This window comes from Lolium perenne, chromosome 6 (assembly GCF_019359855.2).
Source record: "Lolium perenne isolate Kyuss_39 chromosome 6, Kyuss_2.0, whole genome shotgun sequence".
Classification (NCBI taxonomy): domain Eukaryota; kingdom Viridiplantae; phylum Streptophyta; class Magnoliopsida; order Poales; family Poaceae; genus Lolium; species Lolium perenne.
In genome coordinates, this window is record NC_067249.2 from 161,761,492 (window position 1) to 161,781,827 (window position 20,336).

At 43.8% G+C, this 20,336-nt stretch overlaps 3 protein-coding genes across 4 annotated transcripts; all 3 read left to right on the plus strand.

Moving 5' to 3' along the window:
- The first annotated feature begins 6,274 nt into the window (after positions 1-6,274).
- LOC139832546 (uncharacterized) lies at positions 6,275-6,802 on the plus strand. Its single transcript, XM_071822328.1, has 2 exons — positions 6,275-6,511; positions 6,554-6,802. Exons 1-2 carry the CDS (start codon positions 6,275-6,277, stop codon positions 6,800-6,802), a joined length of 486 nt encoding a protein of 161 aa, XP_071678429.1.
- A 2,920-nt stretch (positions 6,803-9,722) lies between these two features.
- LOC127307044 (cryptochrome-1) lies at positions 9,723-15,361 on the plus strand. Of its 2 annotated transcripts, none has more exons than XM_051337737.2 (5): positions 9,723-10,471; positions 11,230-11,451; positions 11,896-12,611; positions 13,376-14,012; positions 14,877-15,361. In XM_051337737.2, exons 1-5 carry the CDS (start codon positions 10,156-10,158, stop codon positions 14,885-14,887), a joined length of 1,902 nt encoding a protein of 633 aa, XP_051193697.1. In that variant the 5' UTR covers positions 9,723-10,155; the 3' UTR covers positions 14,888-15,361. The 2 variants fall into 2 exon arrangements, with proteins under 2 accessions (XP_051193697.1, XP_051193696.1); XM_051337736.2 differs by having other exon boundaries at positions 9,726-10,471; positions 13,376-14,017.
- A 296-nt stretch (positions 15,362-15,657) lies between these two features.
- Positions 15,658-17,397, plus strand: LOC127307043 (pentatricopeptide repeat-containing protein At5g15300-like). Its single transcript, XM_051337735.2, has one exon. The coding sequence runs from the start codon at positions 15,732-15,734 to the stop codon at positions 17,193-17,195; it is 1,464 nt and encodes a 487-aa protein (XP_051193695.1). The 5' UTR covers positions 15,658-15,731; the 3' UTR covers positions 17,196-17,397.
- The last annotated feature ends 2,939 nt before the right edge of the window (positions 17,398-20,336 follow it).

The following is a 20,336-nucleotide window of genomic DNA, read 5'->3' on the forward strand; positions in this document are numbered from 1 at the left end:
TGTGAATTGGGAACTTGTGAAGGGATCTGAGAGTCCGAACGCAGACAAGCGCCTGGCTGAAGTCATCACAGAAGGAGTCCTAAACACATCGTAGTACATATAACGTGAATCTACTTGGAAGCAAAGATATGTGAATAGCACAAATCATACCAACAATCATCCTAAATCAGACAAGCAGTTCATTACAACTGTGAATAGCACAAACTCTTGCAAGATCATGGTAGGTGAACACATTTGGGATAAACAAGTAACCGGAAATGTCGAACCCTAGCAAGATCATGATAGCTCACCACAATCCGAACCAACCCCTGCTACAAGACCAAACCCTACACAAGATCTGATAACTCCTAACCTAGAACTAAACATTACCGCGGTACCGGGATAAGGGATGCCTTACAGTCATCACCATAGGTGAAGATGCGTTGCACTAGGAAGTAGATGAAGCAGCCCAGATGTACTCGCCACTGTCGCCACTGCAAACGTCGCCGACCGAAGATGCGAGAGAAGGAGGGGTAGAAATAGGCCATGGGCGCGGCGGGAGGTGACATAATCCTTCCTGCCCCCCTTTTCGCTCTTCGCCGAAGCGCGTCGCAGCTCTCGCCATCTGCATTCTAGTGTTCGTGCGTACGTCGAAAATTCCCTTTTGCATCAGCCGCCGTGGAGATTTGCCTGCACTGCTGAAAACTGCCAAACCGGACGTTACTTCAGGGTCTGGCCCGAGGGTGCTTTAAGAACCGATTCGAGCAAGAAACCGAGTCGGCCCAGACAACCAAACAGATCGAAAATTGCTGAGCTAAGGGGGCATGCAGTCTACCGAAGATGCCCCAAGTAGCTAGCTGCGTAGCAATTGTCGCGTTGCTGCTTCAGAAATAAATTCACGCTGCACAGAAACAATTAAATTAGTACTCCACTATACTTACTAGTTGAGTGCCCGTGCGTTGCCACGGAAAAACAAGACATAGAAAAGGATGGTTTAATTTTTTAGGTCTTTAATAATAGTACGTCGACTTAAAGTTTTCAATTTATATTCTTGAAATACTCCATATTATATGATGGTATATATATTGTTTTTAAATATTTTACACTGTATGGAATATTTCACCCTTTACAGTATACACTGACATTTGCTCCCTCTTCCAAACCATCCAAGGACCAACATCTCTTCTTTCTTTCCCTTTTAACCTTTTCAGCTAGACATGTACGTATCTCCTTCTCTAGCGTACGGTCTACCAATTTCACACCATTTTAGCTGTACTACATAAGACAATTAGTACCACTTTTATTGTGTACGTGCATCAATAACAAGAAAGGTTTTGTTGATGCTAAATCGATTCCCAAAAAATGCAATGATCTTAAATAATATGAAACGCAAAACAGTGAGAACGAAATATTGTACAGTTTCCCCTTTTTTATGCACTAAAAACATTATTTAATAAAAAGCATTATATAAGTAGTGTACATGAAACTACTTTGAAAAATAATCTGAAATGCATGCCGTACATACAACATATAGAACATAAAATTACCGCGAATTACTTGCCGAAAGGCAAATTGCTAGGAGATCCTGCCTTGGAGAACCTCTCTCCAGTATGACTGGAAGTGTCTTCGGCTTACTACTGGCGCTGAGCGGCATGCAGGGCTCTTGCCCCGCACCGCGAATTACTTGCCGAAAGGCAAATTGCTAGGAGATCCTGCCTTGGAGAACCTCTCTCCAATATGACTGGAAGTGTCTTCGGCTTACTACTGGCGCTGAGCGGCATGCAGGGCTCTTGCCCCGCACCTAACTAAGATTTATTTTGATGTTTTTTTTTCCAATGGACGGCCTACAAAGTACTACTTCTGGACGTTCTTAATGGACACGATCTGAACTGTTTTTCTGAAGGATGCTAGCTGATAACGACATCCACTTTTGCGTCAATTTAATCCGAACGCAGGGAGTATGAATGTAAATGCCGAAAGTAATCCGAACGGAGGGAGTATGAATGTAAATGCCGAAATTAGTTTCCTTATGCCAGGAGCAATTGATCAATCCTTATCTAATAAGCGGCCTCCAAATCAGAACATATATTTAACATATATTTATCGATACATCAGCCATGGTGATATTAGAAAACAAACTTAGTTCAGACGTGAAATAAATATTACCTATATGACTAAACACCACTTTATCAAATACATTGTTATGATGGTGCACAAAGCCTTACAGAAGGAACGGACTTTCATTTGATTGAGAACAATAATCTTACAAGATAGTTTGGAGTACAAACATGCTCATGGAACTGAAAAACAAACAAAAAAAATTCACACAGGCAATTATAACCCTTTCTACGCAACAACCAGAATATATGCCGGTGTAGGTATAAATGCCCTAAATCAGACTTATCACATTGACACATTACTCTGCACTTCCAAGATATAGAAAATTGATCAAGTGCCAAAATGAACCCTCAAAGATAGCTCTCAGGCCATTGTTGTCATCATCTGCTTCACAACTCGATTCTCCATAACAACTACTGGAGATCCTACTTCGCTGCATCATTCATCGGAACATGATTCAGGCTGCAAGTGGAACTCAACTGAGAGCAGTAGAATTCACAGTTTCATAGCAATGCTTAGCTTGGTGATATCGCTTGTAGGCAGAAGTATGAAATAGATTTAGGAATACCCCATTACAGTGACAAAAAAACATAAATGTATAAGCAGACAGCTCTATTAGCAACCTAAATTTCACATTCAGTCCAAGGGGTTTGTTTCTAGCCATGAGCCCACCGATACTATCTTCCATTCAGACCAAAGGGCAAGGGGTTACACAGTTCTCTTTTTCTTCACTCAACCAAATGATTCTCCCACCTCTCAAGATCATGTTCTTGCTAGCCTATACACAAAATAACATTTTAACAGAGGCATTGCTCAAATTAATATTAGATGAAGAATATAGATGGTCATCCTAACACTAAGTGTCAATGAATGGTTAAGCCACTTCAGAACTTCTTCAAATATACTACATTATGCTCATCAGGGCTCACATCACGACTTGAGCTTACGTTGCTATTCTAATCTCTAAGCAACGGTACTTCTAAAATGTTAGTTTACAAAACAAGGACAAAGCAAACATTATATATCCTCTTAGTTCCTCTTTGATAAAGGGTCCCGCTTTATACGTACGCAATAGACAATAGTGAAGACCTCCACGGTATTCCTGATCTGCCATGCCTCAGTGGCGATCTGATGCTTCGACGGCGCCATAGCCGCCCTACGTGCTGAAGCTGAGAAGCGATATGCCATGCCATGAACCTGGCAACATTGACTAGCATCGAAGACTGTGGTTCTAGGTATCACAAAAGGCTGCAACATGTAGACCAATCATGAACACACAATCATAAACACAAGTCATATGGAAAAAAGTATATTCCTCAGTGTTGTGATTAAAACACCCACCGGTGACATATCTAGTTGGTTAGTGTCCAAAAGTTTCAAGGGAAAACAAGTGAAGCTTTGCTACTTCATCAAGGCGTCTGCTTGTGTATTCAGATCTCCTGGACAGTCAAACCCATATCAATGGAAACTCATCAAAAATAGAATATCTTGCAGAGCAAAAGAGGGTGATCCAAGCAGAAATGATTGCTAAAAAAGACACATCTGAACGAAACCAAAAAAATAAATGCAGAGCAAACTCGGCTGCTAGAACAAATCTCAACAATCTTCTGGAGGATGATATCACGTGGAGGTTAACCCCGAATGGGAAATATTCGGCTAAGTCGTTATATGAAGTGCAATTTCTTGGTTTGATCAAGTCTCCAATGTACAACATGGTGTGGAAGGCTTGGGTGACGCCTAAGGCAAAGTTTTTCGCTTGGCTTGCTACACAAAATAGGATTTGGACGGTCGAGGGGTTGGCGAAGCATGGTTGGCCCAATCACGGCCATTGCCCTCTATGCAAGCAATGTGTGGAGTCCGTAGACCAACATTTCATCCATTGCCACTTCACCACCCATCTATGGGGCCTCATCAAGAATTGGCTTGGGGTTATTGCATCAACACCACGTCTTGGGCCGAGTTCGACATAAAGGAATGGTGGATATCGATGGCTGCGGGCAACCTTCCTAACCGCAAGGCCATGGCGTCGGTCACGTTGTTAGTTCCTTGGGAAATATGGAGCGAGTGGAATACGAGGGTCTTCCGCAATAAGCATGCCCCTATCCATGTCGTCTTCAAGAGGATTAAAAAATAGGCTAAGCTTTGGGTTTTAGCGGGCGCAAAACGTTTGGGGGATTTAATGCCGGGAGAGTGATTCTTGTATTTTGATCCTTTTGATCCTTCGAGGTCTTGTAAAACTATTTGAACTCCTTCTTAATTAATAGATTAGGGCAAAGCTTTTGCCTCCGTTTAAAAAAAACACCGTCCCCACCCATCCATCGCTTGAGACAAACCGAGATTATTGTATCAGAATTTATTGTAGTAGACTGGCGGAAAGTCCACATGCTAAAACCCCAAAGGATCAAAGTACCTGAGCAACAACCATCGCATATAATGAGAACCGTATATTGAATGAGAGGCACAAAACCACACGAACAGACATAAAAATCGACCGATCCCAAGAGATCCATCAGACACATGACTTCATGCGCCCTTCACCAGCGGTACACGCACCAGCCGAACGAGGATAGGACACGGAAGAACTTATTCTAGCTTCTTGATGTAGCCGCTGTCTCACCCTCCCGAAAAGGACACCGAAAACGCGACCAATAAAAATAATGAAAACTTTCCACGGACAAGGGGCTGTGCTCTTTCGGCTGCATATGCTCCCTCCATCAAAAAAATTCTATTTGAAAGTGTCAAAAAAAATTACAAAAATTCTACATTTACATCTCCATAATATATGTGAGTTCGCCAAGTTTCGTGAAAAAAAAAATATTTTCCGTGGTCTATGTAAAAAGGATATTCAAATCGGCTACTGGGTGCATATACTCCCTCCATCAAAAAAAAATATTTGGAAGTGTCAAATATTTGTAAATTATATTTTTGAATATCTGACCATTTCTTCTCATTAAGAGTACTGTACTTACATAAGAAAACATTCGAACACATGAATTGCTATAGGCAAATCATGACAATTAATCGCGTATGCTGTTTTTTTAGATCTTTGATGCGTATGCTTATCTCTACTATACATTTTCAGGATGGATAATAATACCCCCCACGTTTTTATCCAGATGATTTATCTCAACGCAATCTTGAAAAAAAAACCTGCGCGCGGAACAAAGAAAAAGCAACAATAATACCCCGCGTCCTGATACCGATACCGCACTCAGTAATCCTCATCCCTCCTAAAAACGTGGAGATCGATCCGAAGGATCTGCGCCAACATCCTTCCCCTCCTTTTCTCCTAAAATAACAACCGTAGAAAACTGATCGTCCTTTTTTCCTGCATCTACCTTTTCTCTTCCACTCCTCTCCTAAGTTCTATGCATGAATTGATGGCTCCTACTAGATCGGGAGCATTATGGGAGAAACGGAAGCTCCACGGGCTAATACTTATCTGCCATGACCACTGTTTGATCCCCGCACACCTTCCTGCCTACACGAGTGCTCCCGCTCCTCTGCGGGGGAGCACACGATGGCCGTAGGTGGGGCGATGTCACCATAGCGGGCGGCCGCTGCCTGAGGTCGGTGGCCAAGCCGCGACGCTTCTCACATGCCCTCGATCCTTCTTCCATCTGCTCTCTACTATTTAGACTCATATCTATCTCTCTAGCTGATTTTTTGGTGTTACAACAGATTAACTGTGGGTGGATTAGCATGGAGTAGGAGACGTGGATGGACCCCACTCAGAACCAGCAGTCATTAGGAGGACTCAGCCGCCAGACTCTTCCACGAGCCAGCTCCTCCAAGTCTACACTTTCTATCTATCGCTGCTCCAATGACCAAGGTGAGGACACATTGCATGTTGTTCTCTTTGATTAATCTGAGATTTTTGTTTGTCCATGGTCAGTCCGCAGCCTAGAGTACTCCAAACGACATCCCTTGCAGCAAAACGAATCAGGATGATTGTTTTAATTTGTATATGGTAGTGGCTGTCAATGCGGTTTCATGACAGTTTATTTTTAGTTTCGCTTCCTGAAAATTTTGACGCATTTTCTTGCCAATTTCACCTTCCTTTCATAGACGAAAATACCGCGCGCCTAATTTTTTTTTGCCCCGCGCGTGATCAAGCAGCCGCGCGCACGGAGAATGGGCGCGCGCTCTTCCGTGCGCGGTATAAAAAGCGCGCGCGATGCGTCGTCAACCACCGCTGAAACCTCCCTCCCTCCACACGCCCTCTCGCCTGCCACCCGCACCACCGCCGCCGATACCGCGCCGCCGCCATGCCCCCGGCAACTCCTCCGGTTTCATCGGCGTGCGCGCCCGCTCGAGCGACACCTTCTATGCGGAGATCTGTGCCGGCGGTGCTCGCCTCACCCTCGGCACCTTGGACACTGTCGAGCAGGCGGCGCGCACCTACGATGCAGCGGCATGACACCTCGGGCGCCTCCGCTAGCAACTCAACCTCAAGGACTGCGAGTCGCTCGTGGAGGCAGAGTTCTTGGCCGGCTACGACGGCCTCGTCATCGCTGAGCAGCGCTGCCGCTGCAAGCAGCTTCAACGCCGCCTCGCCATTGCGCAGGCGGATGAACGCGCCATGGAGGCGTGGGTTGCCGCCTTCCCGCAGGACGTCATCGACGAGCGCGCCTTCTACGCCCAGAAGAAGGTGGAGCGCAGGGTGGAGAAGGAGGACATTCACACGCGTAAGCGCTTCATCTAGGCGCAGGAAGCCGACCCGTCGAGCATCGACGACAACGACGAACGTTGGCAGATTTGGTCTTGACCGAGCCGTCGGAGTCGTCGGGATCGGATTTCGATTTCTCCGATTTTTCAATGTTTGTATTGTATTATCGTTCTTGTCTTCGTTTTAAAACCTATTTTAGTAGTATGTTTGATCTTATTTTCAAGAATATGTATGCAAAACTTGTTTTGCATGCTGTATTTCAGCGTGTTTGGTAAAGCGTTGTTTTCGCGCTGTATTTTTTCACGTGTCTTCAGACACGCCCACGCCCACAAAGGCGGAGGGCTGTATAAAAAATTTAGCGCGCCGAACTAGGGCGCATCTGTTGAAGATGCTCTTAGTACGTTTTTGAGTAGCAGTCGTATACCTGAAGAAAAACCATATACCTAAGGAACCAAAAGTTTTGTTGTTTGGCTTACTGCATGGATTTAAAGCCAGGCCAACCGACTGGGTTTTATCTGGTTTTTAGTCCTTCATATTAGTAAGTAATAAATATAGGAACGAGAAAGAGATTGTCTGGTTGTCTGGGTGATGCATGGCCGACGGAATGCAGCACGCATTTGTTTATTTGCAACTGCAGCAAAGTTGTACGATGTCTACTTCCGATATCCCCATCAATTAGAAATGGCAAAGAAATGAATATTTCAAGCATACCATTTTATCTTTCACGTATGCATCCATATGCGCTCAATTTATAGGGAAATGCAGTGAACACGGTGTGTTGACATGACCATAGAAGCTGGGATTTTGTGATAACTCAACAAAAACGATAGGTAGTAGATGACATTTTGTCACACATTTTGCTTTGTTAAGATAAACCAAATCGATTTTTTCTGGTGTTGCAGTACATGATGTCTACAATATCGGAGGACAATCCAAATGTAAGTAAATTGTACATTGTCCTTTTGGTTCGTTTAAGCTTTTGATCTAAACGTAACAAACTTAAATAATCTTTTTGTATCCTTCACACTTCAGCAACATAGAATTGTCAGACCATTGTAGCATTATTTTCTATTTGAATTAATGCTCTGTTGTAGGCAAATTACTTCATTTTCTATATCCATGCAATTATTTTCTGACTTATGTGAATGACATTCAAGGACAATGAATATTGACAAAAGAAGTAATGAGAAGACATAAGTTAAGTCCCAATCTCATCTTAGTATGCTTAGTCAGTGGAACATTTGCAAGAGATCACATTTGCATAATGAGTTCCACATTCCTCATGACTCGATGCTAAACAACTGTCTCATTGGCAAGGTAAATGCTCTTTAATTTTATGTATTAGACTATTCCATACAATTTTAAGTTCTTTAGTGTTGTATTCCTATCAGCATGCTATAAGATATATGAGCGTAGTTTCACGTATGGAAAATGTAGCAAAATGCGGATTTACTTTGTTTTTTCTTGTCCCGATCATAATTCGTGAAGGTGCAGAATTTATATGTTCATTCTTTGAGGATATACGCTTGCTATTTTTCCCTAATAGGCTTGATATTTTCGAGTAATTTTGGTGAAACCAAGAGATATTTGATTGCCGTACTTTGAGGATTATCACTTTGTTTGTGGAGAAGTTATTTTTGTCTATAGAATTGTTTCACTCTACGATTATAGTGTACAATGAGAGTTCTTACTATTGAACTTTTTTAGTAGATTACATGCGATATTAAGTGAAAGTTTACCACTTTTCTGTTTGCTACATATATGTGGAAGCTACAACACGAACTATTATGTTTGGCTATGGATTTTAAATGTATATTGAAAGAATGGAGCGACTTTGGTGGAATTAATCTGCTATTGAAAGGTTTACCACTTTTGCATGATGTTGAATAAATATATACATATAGTTTTATTGTGAGATATGTTCCTCTAGAAGGTCAAATGGGGTTAATATGCTCAGTTTGATAACGAGGTGCATTACATGTGCTTGATATGAGAAAAGTGGAACCTTAGTGAACAGTAAAGATGAGATAATTTTGGGTATTACTCTCTATGCAAATGATCTCGAATTTTAGATTTTAGTTGAATTGCACTTTAATTTTAAGTGAAATAAAATGTTACTATTTTGGAATATTACGTGACTCTTTTTTATATCTAAGACAATAACATAATTTGACGACCCCCTTCTCGTGTATTTCTCTCAAATAACTGCTTCACTTTGGATTAGTTGTTGCGCGCGCCTGAACCGGACTCGGGAAATCAAGTCAGTTGTTGCCCACGAGAAGCAGCAGAGGAACGGCATGGCTAGCGCACAAATACAAGGAGGGTAGCAGTGACACTAGAGTGAGTTTCTCGCGATGCACGCGACCACCTTCCCATCGCGATGGCCCTTTGCCAGGTGCCATCACGCATTCACGTGGTGGCGCTTCCCTTACAAGATCAGATGTACAAATTCAATCTGATCTATTAAACTGAGCCTGCCTTTCTCCCATGCTCTCCTTTATCACCCATGAAGACTCTTCCAAGAATCAGCATAAGCGATCATGGAGGCACTCAGGGAGGTCCAAGCCAGCACACGTGTGTAGACTGCAGTTGCAGTCCATATCTTTTCTCCGGTCTCTGCCTTAATTTTTATTTTATTGTATACACAACATGTTTGACGCTAACATGCTTATAAAGTGAAGACAATATTCACGTGAATTTGTTTTTTCTTTGTACTTAATTTTTACATGTATTGTTCACATATATAACACTAAACCCAAGATAAATAGCCGTGGCGAAGCACAGACATTCAACTAGTTTCTTGTAAATTAGGGATGGGCACACACTTGGGTCCCTTCTAGCAACTTCTCAAACCGGTCCCCGGCGGTGAGATCGCTGGTGGTGGATGGGCGCGTCAGCACTCCTCCCGGTAATTCTTGGACTCTTGCGCTCGCTGCTCTTCCTCCTTCCTTCCCACTTCGGCGTCGATAAAAACACGGTGGGATCCTGGATGCGAACACCCATGCTGCGCACAGATTGCTGTCGAGCTCGCTCCTCGCCATAGCTTGCGATTCGGTTGGTGCCTCGTGCCCTCCCGGCGAGTCTTGGACTCTTGCGCCACCTGCACCCGTCCTGATCTCTGAATCTTGTCGTCTACGTGCGTGACTGCCTCCCCATCCTCTTGCTGCAGGGGGGCAGCCATCAAGATCCAGCATTTCTTTGTGATTTGGACTCGCTGCAACTTGCAAGCCCGCGAGAGGCTTCTCCGGTGGTTTATTGAGAGCAGGCATACATCTCGTTCGACTTAATGCCCGCGAGAGGCTTCCGCGTGCGGTGACCTGTCGGTGCTGAAGGAAGGTCATGGTGGATTGAGGGGCCGGCGGCTCGCTTCGTCTCTGAGCTGAGCAGGCATGGGCGGCTCTGAGAGGACCGTTGTGTGGTTCAGGAGGGACCTCAGGATCGACGACAACCCGGCCTTGGCCGCCGCCGCCAGGGACGGCTCCGTGCTCCCTGTCTTCATATGGTGCCCGGCCGAGGAAGGCCGGTTCTACCCCGGCCGCTGCTCCCGCTGGTGGCTCAAGGAGTCGCTTGCCCACCTTGGCAGGTCGCTGGAGGCGCTCGGGTGCCCGCTCCTGCTGATCCGGGCCGAGGAGGGCACCCTGGCCGCGCTTCTGCGGTGCGTTGATTCCGTCGGCGCCACTAGAGTCGTCTATAATCATCTATATGGTACGGTTTCATGCCCATGCTTACTTTTTTGCGGCTACATGCCCATGCTATTTGATAGCATCTCAGTACAGATTCTTCTTTTCAAATGTTTAGCCAGTCACATCACATATGCAATTTTTGCTCCAAACAAGTTTGGAACAACACAGTCAATATCATTTATTTCGTGTTAAATTGGCAAGGAAGTACAGTATATTTCCTCAACCTGTCTGACCGATCTCACTAATACCATGATGTGTAAGGTATTCTCCGCAGAAATACCAAGCTTTTCAACTCCGTAAAACTCACCATGACAGTTTTTTTAATATTATCTCTGAACATAGAGTAGATAATTCTTAAATCAATTAGGCCATTGAATGTACACTGCACACAGATCAAGTTTAGCTGAAGATAAAAGTGTTAGATCAAATGAAGCAAGGGCTGAATGGTTAAACTTATTCTATGGTTTTATCTGACAATTAACACAACTGAGCTCTTTAAAATTACACCTTTTTCGGTGATACTGAACTACGCACCTGGTAAATCTTACCCTCATGGCGTGAGATCACACAGAGCGATATATTTTCCATTTGATATATAGTACATGAATGCTATGGAAAATAAAATTAATGTTTTCAGGTTCAAATCCCATCCCTGCTATAGTGGGTATAAACTATGAGTTACCCATTGCTCTATTCTGGTACCAGTCGATTTACTCTAGATTCTTTTTGTCCATTTAGTATGCTATTTTGATCTTATTTATGCTCCTTTCTATGCTCTAGACCCTATTTCACTTGTCCGGGATGACAAAATCAAGAATGAGCTTTTGGGCCTTGGAATTTCTATGCAGAGTTTCAATGGTGATCTGCTATATGAGCCATGGGAAGTTTACGATGACAATGGGCATGCATTTACAACGTTCAATATGTATTGGGAAAAGTGCATGGGATTACCTATTGAAATATCACCATCGCTTGCACCTTGGAGGTTGGTGCCTGTTCCAGGTAGCTTGTGGCTACTCGCCTAGCATTATCATTTTAAGCTCCTGAGCATTTGCCATTTGCCTGTACGTATGGAGGTCCATTTCATGTGATGTAGCTTCCTTACCAATATTATGGAGTTGGGCCTTTTCTGGCTTCTTAGACTTTGGCTTATAAGCCACGAAAGCACCTTTGGTTTGTGACTGGATATTAGCCAAAAGCCAAAGGTGCTTTAGTGGCTTATAAGACAAAAGTTAGAAGCCAAAATTAAGCGTAATGAAACATAATGGCATGTTAAAAACTTAAAATTAAAGAAAATACAGTATTGAGGTTAAGTTGTTTATTGAAAGCATTGCTTTGTTCACATACACATGTTTAGTTATTTGTGATCTGATCTTGTATATTTAATTTATAGTTTGATAAGATGTTGCTGCTTTAATGCTTAACATTTTTCGGTTTCACATTCAGGTATAGAAAACCTTCATAGTAGTTCAGTTGATGACCTAGGTCTTGAATCAAGTAAGGATGAGGAATCAAGCAATGCTTTGCTAAGCAGGGCCTGGTCTCCTGGCTGGCGCAATGCGGAGAAGACGCTTGAGGATTTTGTGTGCCATGGTCTCCTTGATTATTCAAAAGACAGAATGAAGGTTGCAGGGACTACAACCTCGTTACTATCGCCATATTTTCATTATGGTGAGGTGAGTATAAGGAAAGTTTACCAACTTGTCAGAATGCAACAAATCAAGTGGGAAAATGAGGGGAAATCTGAAGGCGGGGAGAGTGTTAACTTGTTCTTGCGGTCAATTGGTCTTCGAGAATATTCACGTTATATGTGTTTCAGCTTCCCCTTTACACATGAAAGGTCGTTGCTGGGGAACTTGAAACACTACCCCTGGCGAGTAGATGAGGATAGGTTCAAGTCCTGGAGACAGGGAATGACAGGATACCCATTAGTAGATGCTGGCATGAGGGAGCTTTGGGCTACTGGCTGGACACATAATCGAATAAGAGTAATAGTTTCAAGCTTTGCTGTTAAATTTCTACTCATTCCATGGACTTGGGGGATGAAGTACTTTTGGGATGTTCTGTTGGATGCTGATATAGAAAGTGATATTCTTGGCTGGCAATACATATCTGGGAGTTTGCCTGATGGCCATGAGCTTGGTCGTCTTGATAATCCAGAGGTAAGCATTGTAACACCACATCATATTTGAGCTATATTGTAATCCTTAAAAAAACGAAAATAAGTCTGTGGACTGAATCCATAACTGAACTTTAGGTGCTTTTGTTCATGTGGTGGTTCATATATGATGAGCTAATCCTGCGTCCCATAAAAATAGAAGATAGCATGCCAAGAATGTATTATTATGTTGACTGAAAGTTGGTGAAGCTATGGAGTATACACAGTGTAGGATGGAATTTCATGGCTTTAGTTTTTTGCTTAGTATGATTTTATATTCTCAAATTACCTATAATATATTCTGAAGAACATAGTATTTGTGCTATTACCATCTTGCAGCTGTTTAACCTGTATTGTGATATAGTTCATACTCCCTCCGTCCCAAAATATAAGGGCCCTTAAATTGCACTGGTCAAAAACTTATAATTTTGACTATCATTTATACTTATAAAATGTCCACAAATTTGTGTAAATATATAAAAAATGAAATAGATTTGCAAGAAGAATGCAACGATGCCATTTATATATTCTGAAACCATATAGTTTTGTATATATTAGTGGTCAAAGTTATGCATCAAAGACCATGCAAAAAAAGCATGCCTTATATTTTGGGATGGAGGGAGTACTTATTTATATGTGTTTGTTTACCTTACGAGCTATGTCATTGTAGATGCATCTAATTATATGTGCCTGAGCACCAAATAATTTATTTTTGTTTCATGAGAGATTTATCTATTTGTCCTTCGCTTCCCTTGCACCCAAAACTAGGTACAAGGTCAAAAGTATGATCCGGATGGTGAATATGTGAGAACTTGGATTCCAGAATTAGCTAGAATGCCAGCGGAGTGGATTCATCATCCATGGGATGCACCGAGCTCTATACTAGAAGTTGCTGGAGTTGAACTAGGTTTTAATTATCCTATGCCCATTGTAGAACTAAACACAGCTCGGGAGTGCTTAGATGATGCCATCTCCACAATGTGGCAATTGGATACAGCTGAAAAACTTGCAGAATTTGAAGGTGAGGTTGTTGAAGACAACTTGAGCCATATCAAGAGCTTTGATATTCCAAAAGTTATTTTGAAGGAACTTCCTCCAAGTGCTCTGCAGTGCGATCAAAAAGTGCCCACTGCTGATGGCAGGAATCATGAGTTACAGCCTAAGGAACTGAATGGTGCAAATAAACAGACTACTTGTGTTGATGTGATCAAGGATTCAAAGATGGAAGACACGAGTTCCGTAGCAAACTCTCCAATATCAAGGAAAAGATCTGCCAGTGGTAGTGCATTTGATGTCCCATCTTGTTCATCTTCAGTTGAAGTGCACTCACAGAATCATCATCCTGGTGGTCCTTTCGTTGGGTCGTCAAGATACATCTTGCAGAAAGCAGAGAGGAGCTGTGCTGGTAAGGTAAGTTTAGTCATCATACTTGGAAGGCAATTTTGCAGAAGATCATATGAATTTTCCATTTTTTTGGGTATTATATTAGTTAAGGAAACACACCATGATAATACCTTTGTACCTTAAAAATGGCAGTCAGACTATAGGGAACTAAGGTTCAATTGGTTTCTGAGCATGCAATATCACATACATGCCACCCAAATTTTTACTCTGTTGTCCCTTGGTGCACTGCACAAGGCATGGTGAGACCGTGAGAGCCTGGGAGGTGTGTGTGTAAAATTCCACAACCCAGTTTCGAATCCTCTTTGGCTCAGATTTGAGTGCCTATTTCTTCCTGGTCGCTGCCTAGCTCCTTTGTTTACTGCACTGTGTGGAGCACTTACCGCTTTGGTCTGTGTTAGCCTTAAATCTAAAGACAGCTTGTCTTATCTTACAAGACAGATTATAGTATTTTGCTGCAAGTAAGCAAAAACAGCTTAAGCAAAATTATCTAGGTTGTAGTCATGGGTAGTTAAAAATGCACCTCACACATTTGCTACTTGCCCACTTCTATATCAATTCTGGACATGGTCTACTTTTCATATGTTCAGTATCATTTCCATTTCTAAGTGAAACTGTGTGAGACTTTGTACTTTTGTAGAATGAAGTGTTGGAGGTCTAAATTATTTAATAGATATTGCTCAAGGAAAGCCTGCTACATATTTGTTGGGAATATCTCAAGATATTTTCTTATCATCAACCATTAGCACAAAGTTTGATGACGAAGCCATACATCCTATCCTAACAATATGCATGGCCTTTATAGTCTTCTTTAATAGAGCGGTGTTTTGATTCTTCCCCTGACATCCAAAGTAATGCATATTTGCAGGCAGAAGATGACGACAATGCTGATACTGGTACAAGCATGTCAAGACCATCCAAGAGACCTTCTTAGCCATGCCGCTCAGCAAGGGTTGTTGTCCTAATGAACAATGGAACTGGAGAAGCGCAACACAAGAGATCTTCCTGTATCCCACTCTGATAAGAAAAGTTCTGTGCATTTTGTTGTCTGCCTTTTTTTTGTATAAGCTATTATGTAATCTATAAGTAGTACAGAGACAAAACGGCTTCGTTTCTGGGGTGGGAGTCATCTACCTTTGTTGCAATAGGAGGGAACTGTTTACCCTAAGTTTTAGCTTCTTCCTCGTTTTCTGCTAGAGTTCTTGCATACTGTTTTGGTGACTTGGATGATCATATATGTTCACCGATACTGCCATGTACATAGTGCAATGTGTTGTGTGTGATCCTTAAAAAAAATGGTGTCTTTGCGGCCAGCACCGCCGTAGGCCTGGAGTAACTTTTCTGGGTTATTAACGTTTTCTTGTTTTGTTTTGAAAGCTTACTAATAGCATATTGTTCAATGTGTGTGCATTTTTTTGTATTCAGCAACCAACAATGTTTAGCAGGATTTTTTGGTCGTATCAGCCTGGAGCATATAGGAGGAGTATGTATGAGGATTATGCTGCTGAGGGTGTATGCCATAATCATAAATACAGTAGTGCCAGTCCAAGTTAAGCCATATTTGACTACGGATACTGGTATTGGCATATTTGTTATACGAGTACTACTACCGAAATAAATCTACCGTCTCTCTTCTATTTCATACACTTGAGCAACAAATAAAATCCAACTTCCGGTGCTTGAACAACTGTGTAGGCGAGGGGGATTCACAGGATTCTTTCCCATGGCGAGCGGCATCGTTGCCCAGCCCACTTCCTGGCTTGCCGCCGCAGCGGCCAATGCCGCCGCCGGACCGGGCATCCTCCGCCGCGCGCACGCCGCCCTCCTCACCTCTGGACACCTCTCCTCCCGCACCTCCGTCAACTCTCTCCTCCGCGCCTCTTCCATCCCCACCGCCTGCACCCTTCTCCTCCGCTTCCTCCTCCTCCACCGCCTCCCGCCCGACCACCTCTCCCTCTCCTTCTCCCTCCACTCCTGCACCCGCTCCCCCAGCCTCCCCATCGCCACCCTCCTCCACTCGCTCGCCGTCAGGCTCGGCCACGACCGCGACGTCTACATCGTCAACGCCGCCGTCTCCGCCTACTTCCGGGCCGCCCACGTCGCCTCCGCGGAGCGCCTCTTCTCCGATTCAAAGAATATCGCCGACGTCGTCACCTGGACCACCATGGTCACCGGCCACGCCAACGCCGGTGACGTGGAGCGCGCGCGGTGGTTCTTCGACGCCATGCCCGAGAAGAACGTGGTCTCCTGGAACGCCATGCTGGGCGCGTACGCTGGCGCCGGGAAGCTCTCCAGGGCGCGCAAGCTGTTCGACGCAATGCCCGCCCGGAACGCCGCCTCGTGGAGCTCCATGGTCACCGGGCTCGTGCAGGCCGACCACTGCGAGGAGGCCCTGAGGGTGTTCGGCGAAATGGTTGGGAAGGACGTCATGCCGAACGAGTCCGCGCTAGTGAGCGCCGTCACGGCGTGCGGGCGGCTGCGGTCCGTGGAGCACGGCGCCTGGGTGCATGCGTACGCCGAGCGGGAGCTGCGCGGGAAGGCGATGAGCGTCATCCTCGCGACGGCGATCGTTGACATGTACGGTAAATGCGGGAGTATCCACAACGCCGTCAGGGTGTTCACCGCAATGCCAGTGAAGAACATATATTCCTGGAACTCGATGATCACCGGGCTCGCCATGAACGGCTGTGAGAGGCAGGCCCTGTCGCTCTTCTGGAAGATGCAGATGGCTGGTGTTCGGCCGAACGACATAACCTTCATCGGGCTGCTGGGCGCCTGTAGCCACTCGGGTCTCGTCGACGAGGGCCGCTGGCTGTTCAATAGGATGGTCAATGGCTTTGGAATCGAGCCGGTCCAGGAGCACTATGGCCTGATGGTCGATTTGCTCGGGCGTGCGGGTTATGTTAGGGAGGCGCTGGATTTTGTATGCAGCATGCCAGTCGAGCCGCACCCGGCCTTGTGGGGCGCGCTTGCTGGCGCCTGCAAGACCCATGGCGAGGTGGAGCTTGGCGAGGAGATTGCCAAGAAGCTCATTCAGCTGGAGCCTCGTCATGGCAGCCGGTACATCCTCCTGTCAAATATATACGGAGCATCAAACAGATGGGATGACATGGCCACTGTGCGCAGTGTCCTCAAGGAGCGCAAGGTCCCCAAGGGTACTGGCAATGCCGTGGTTGGAATTCAATGATGCACAGTCTATGCTGAAATCCATGCTCGATTAGTATTCCTTTAGACAGTGATATTTCAGCAACTGCACATGTCGGGCAGCATAATGTTGATTACCCTCCGTTCACCTCGGAGACATCCTTCTACTGGAACAAGCCTCCAAAGGGGAGAAATGTTTGATTTATTTATTATATGCCTAATTCCTCAGTATACCGCAGACCGCAGTCAACTTGGTGCAGAGTTCACAATATATGCCTAATTGCTTAGTATACCGCAGACTGCAGTCAATATGGCGCAGAGCTCAGAATATATGCCTAATTGCTTAGTATACCGCAGACTGCCATCAATATGGTGCAGAGCTGCAAAATCCTGTCAAGAAACCAAGAATGCTTTGTACTTGAATACAGACCCGGAGATGTAGAAGCTCAGAATATATGCGCCTAAGGACTACTAGATGCATCTTTGTACTTCAATTCTAACGGAGAGAGGCACAAGGTTAAAAGGCCATCAGGTAAACTCAGGTTCATTGAATAATTTCTCCCAACATTTTGTGTACCTTCTTTGTTTTACCGTATGCGAAGATCTGACTTCCATTGAATCAGATATATCCAACCCATTGAGTAGTGTCTTAGATACATGCTTTTTATATTAGTTATATTTTGCCATTACATGCGTTTATCAAAGTTTCTGACCTTATGAAGCCGTGAAGTTCAGTTGTTCAGCTGATGCATATCTCCAATTAGACTTTGCGTTGTTCTGATTTTGTCTTGCATCTTGGGGCCTCTTTAATTCATAAGGAATTTTCATAGGAAATTTGGAGGATTAGAATCCTTAGGAATTTTTCCTGAGTGTGCTGTTTGATTTAAGGGACTCAATCCTATGGGAAAATTCTCCCAAGTCCCAAGGATTGCTTACGAAATTTTCAATTCACTTAAACCTATTGGGAAAATTCAGTGGTTTTCTTTTCATATGGTGCAATCAAAGAAACATGTATATGTTTATATTAGTACAGTGCATGTGCGTTGCAACGGGTCCAAAAGAAATTATTACATGTGCATAAATTTAAAGTTTTAAAATATAGTTTTACAACTTAAGCATCATATTAGCTAAACAGTTTCTGTTGTAGACCATCGGCAATATGCTCAGTTACCTCAGATTAAGTCCTCCAGTTTTACAATGACAGTAGGGTTATGAATGTGTAGGTAAAATAAAGGAACTTTATGAGACATTTCACAAGATGTCTTGCACTTAGCTATAGTTTCAGAGAAACTACGTAACTATATTTTCAAAATTTTTTTTTTTTGAAATGGGAGCAATGCCCCAGCCTCTGCATCGAAATGATGCACACGGCTTTTTATTTATTTATTGCAACACGAGTATCAAATATCAAGATTTACAACTCACACATCACAAAGGGTGGATACAAAAATCAGACAACTATATTTCTAGTTGGGAAACTATGTTGAACAAGCATACTTGTTAGAGCGACTTCATACAAACACCAACAGCTTGATATTCCACTCCCTACAAACCTGCAATGTGTTAATGCGCATGGCATGCAGGACATCGAATTCTTCCAACTTTCATTCACATCCAGATCTAAAATGCGTCAGAAAAGCTCACACAGCCAGGAAATAGAAAATATGAGTCCAGTAGATAAAGTAGTTCAAGACAGGATTTAAAATCAGAAGTATTAGGACGAAGTGCCATCTAAAATATCGTCAAGGACATGGAAACAACTAACTTCGCATATGCATCTTTCCTCTACATAATGTCCTGGTAGGCTTAGCTATAAACTAGTTCGAAACACAATTCTGACATACCTGATATACTTTTCTGTGTACAATTCCTGTAGTACTGATGGTCCTATTGGGATCCTATCTATCTGAATTCATAGTCATCTATGCTGATATTTGTTGAACTGTTTAATCAAGCCACATGAAGGCTAAGAACTGGATAGTGAGGCACATCAAAAGAACAGAGAAGCGCTACAGCATCACCTCGAGTAGTCAGCAGCCGATATCATAACGATGTAGACCAGCAGAGAGATCCACCTTTGTCGCACAGTTGCAGTGTCTTAGCCATCATCGCCAAACATGGGCTGGCAGTTAGGCACAGATCGGTACAATGTGACGACAAGCAGGCACAAAGAAATTGAACCCACGGGGTGTCGGATGAAAGGTGGAGGAGACTGGAGGAGCTCAGCGGCTGCCCACAGGCCGCACTCGACTCCTGCCCTACCGGGCTCGGTCGCTGCTGCTTCTCCTGGCCACACCTGGTTGCTGCTTTAGCCCCTGTTTACTTCTCTCGTATTTTCACCCCCAAAGACTCTGGGCTCTTCCTCAGAAATAGACTAGTATGATGAAGAGTTTTTAAACTAGGCCAAAAAAGTGGGGATTTGTGGGGATATCTCGGGATTAACCTGTCTAAACCCAGAGAAGTAAACGGAATATTGGGGATTTTTCGGGATTCGGGATAGTCCCCTCTGATTTCAGTAAATACACTAGAAGTAAACAAGACTTTAGGCGGGTGGGGTGGGCGGCGCAGCACGACGGTTGCTGGGATCGGTGGCGAAGCGAGATGGGAGAGGCGTTGTATGGGATTAGGGGGATTATTTTCTCCTTCTATTCCATTGCTGTCATGGGTGGGGATGAGAAATCGGTTTCTTGGCCACAGTTTTCTGGCATCGTCTGGTTCAGTTGGACGGGCCAATTTGTTTTGTGCCGCTCCCATCGGGCTTGCCGGAAGCGGGGTTTTCTGATCGCCTTTCTCTTTTGTATCGCCAGTTTTTGTCTTCCTGGCCTTACAAGTACCAGACCGATTGTAATTTAATAGTAATTAATAGTAAAGATAAAGATTCTACCATTACATGTGTTTATCAAAGTTTTTGACCTTATCTACATAGCGTGAAGTTCAGCTGTTGCATATCCTCCATTAGACTTTGCATTGTTGTCCTTATTTTGTCTTGCATCTTGGGACCTCTTTGATTCATAGGGATTTTCCTAGGAAATTTGGAGGATTAGAATCCTATGGGAAAGTTCTCCCTAGGATTGCCTACGGAATTTTCCATTCACTTAAACATATTGGAAGGACTCGCTGGTTTTTTTTTCATAGTACAATCAAAGAAACGTGTACATGATATTTAATCCTGTGTTTCTCCCAT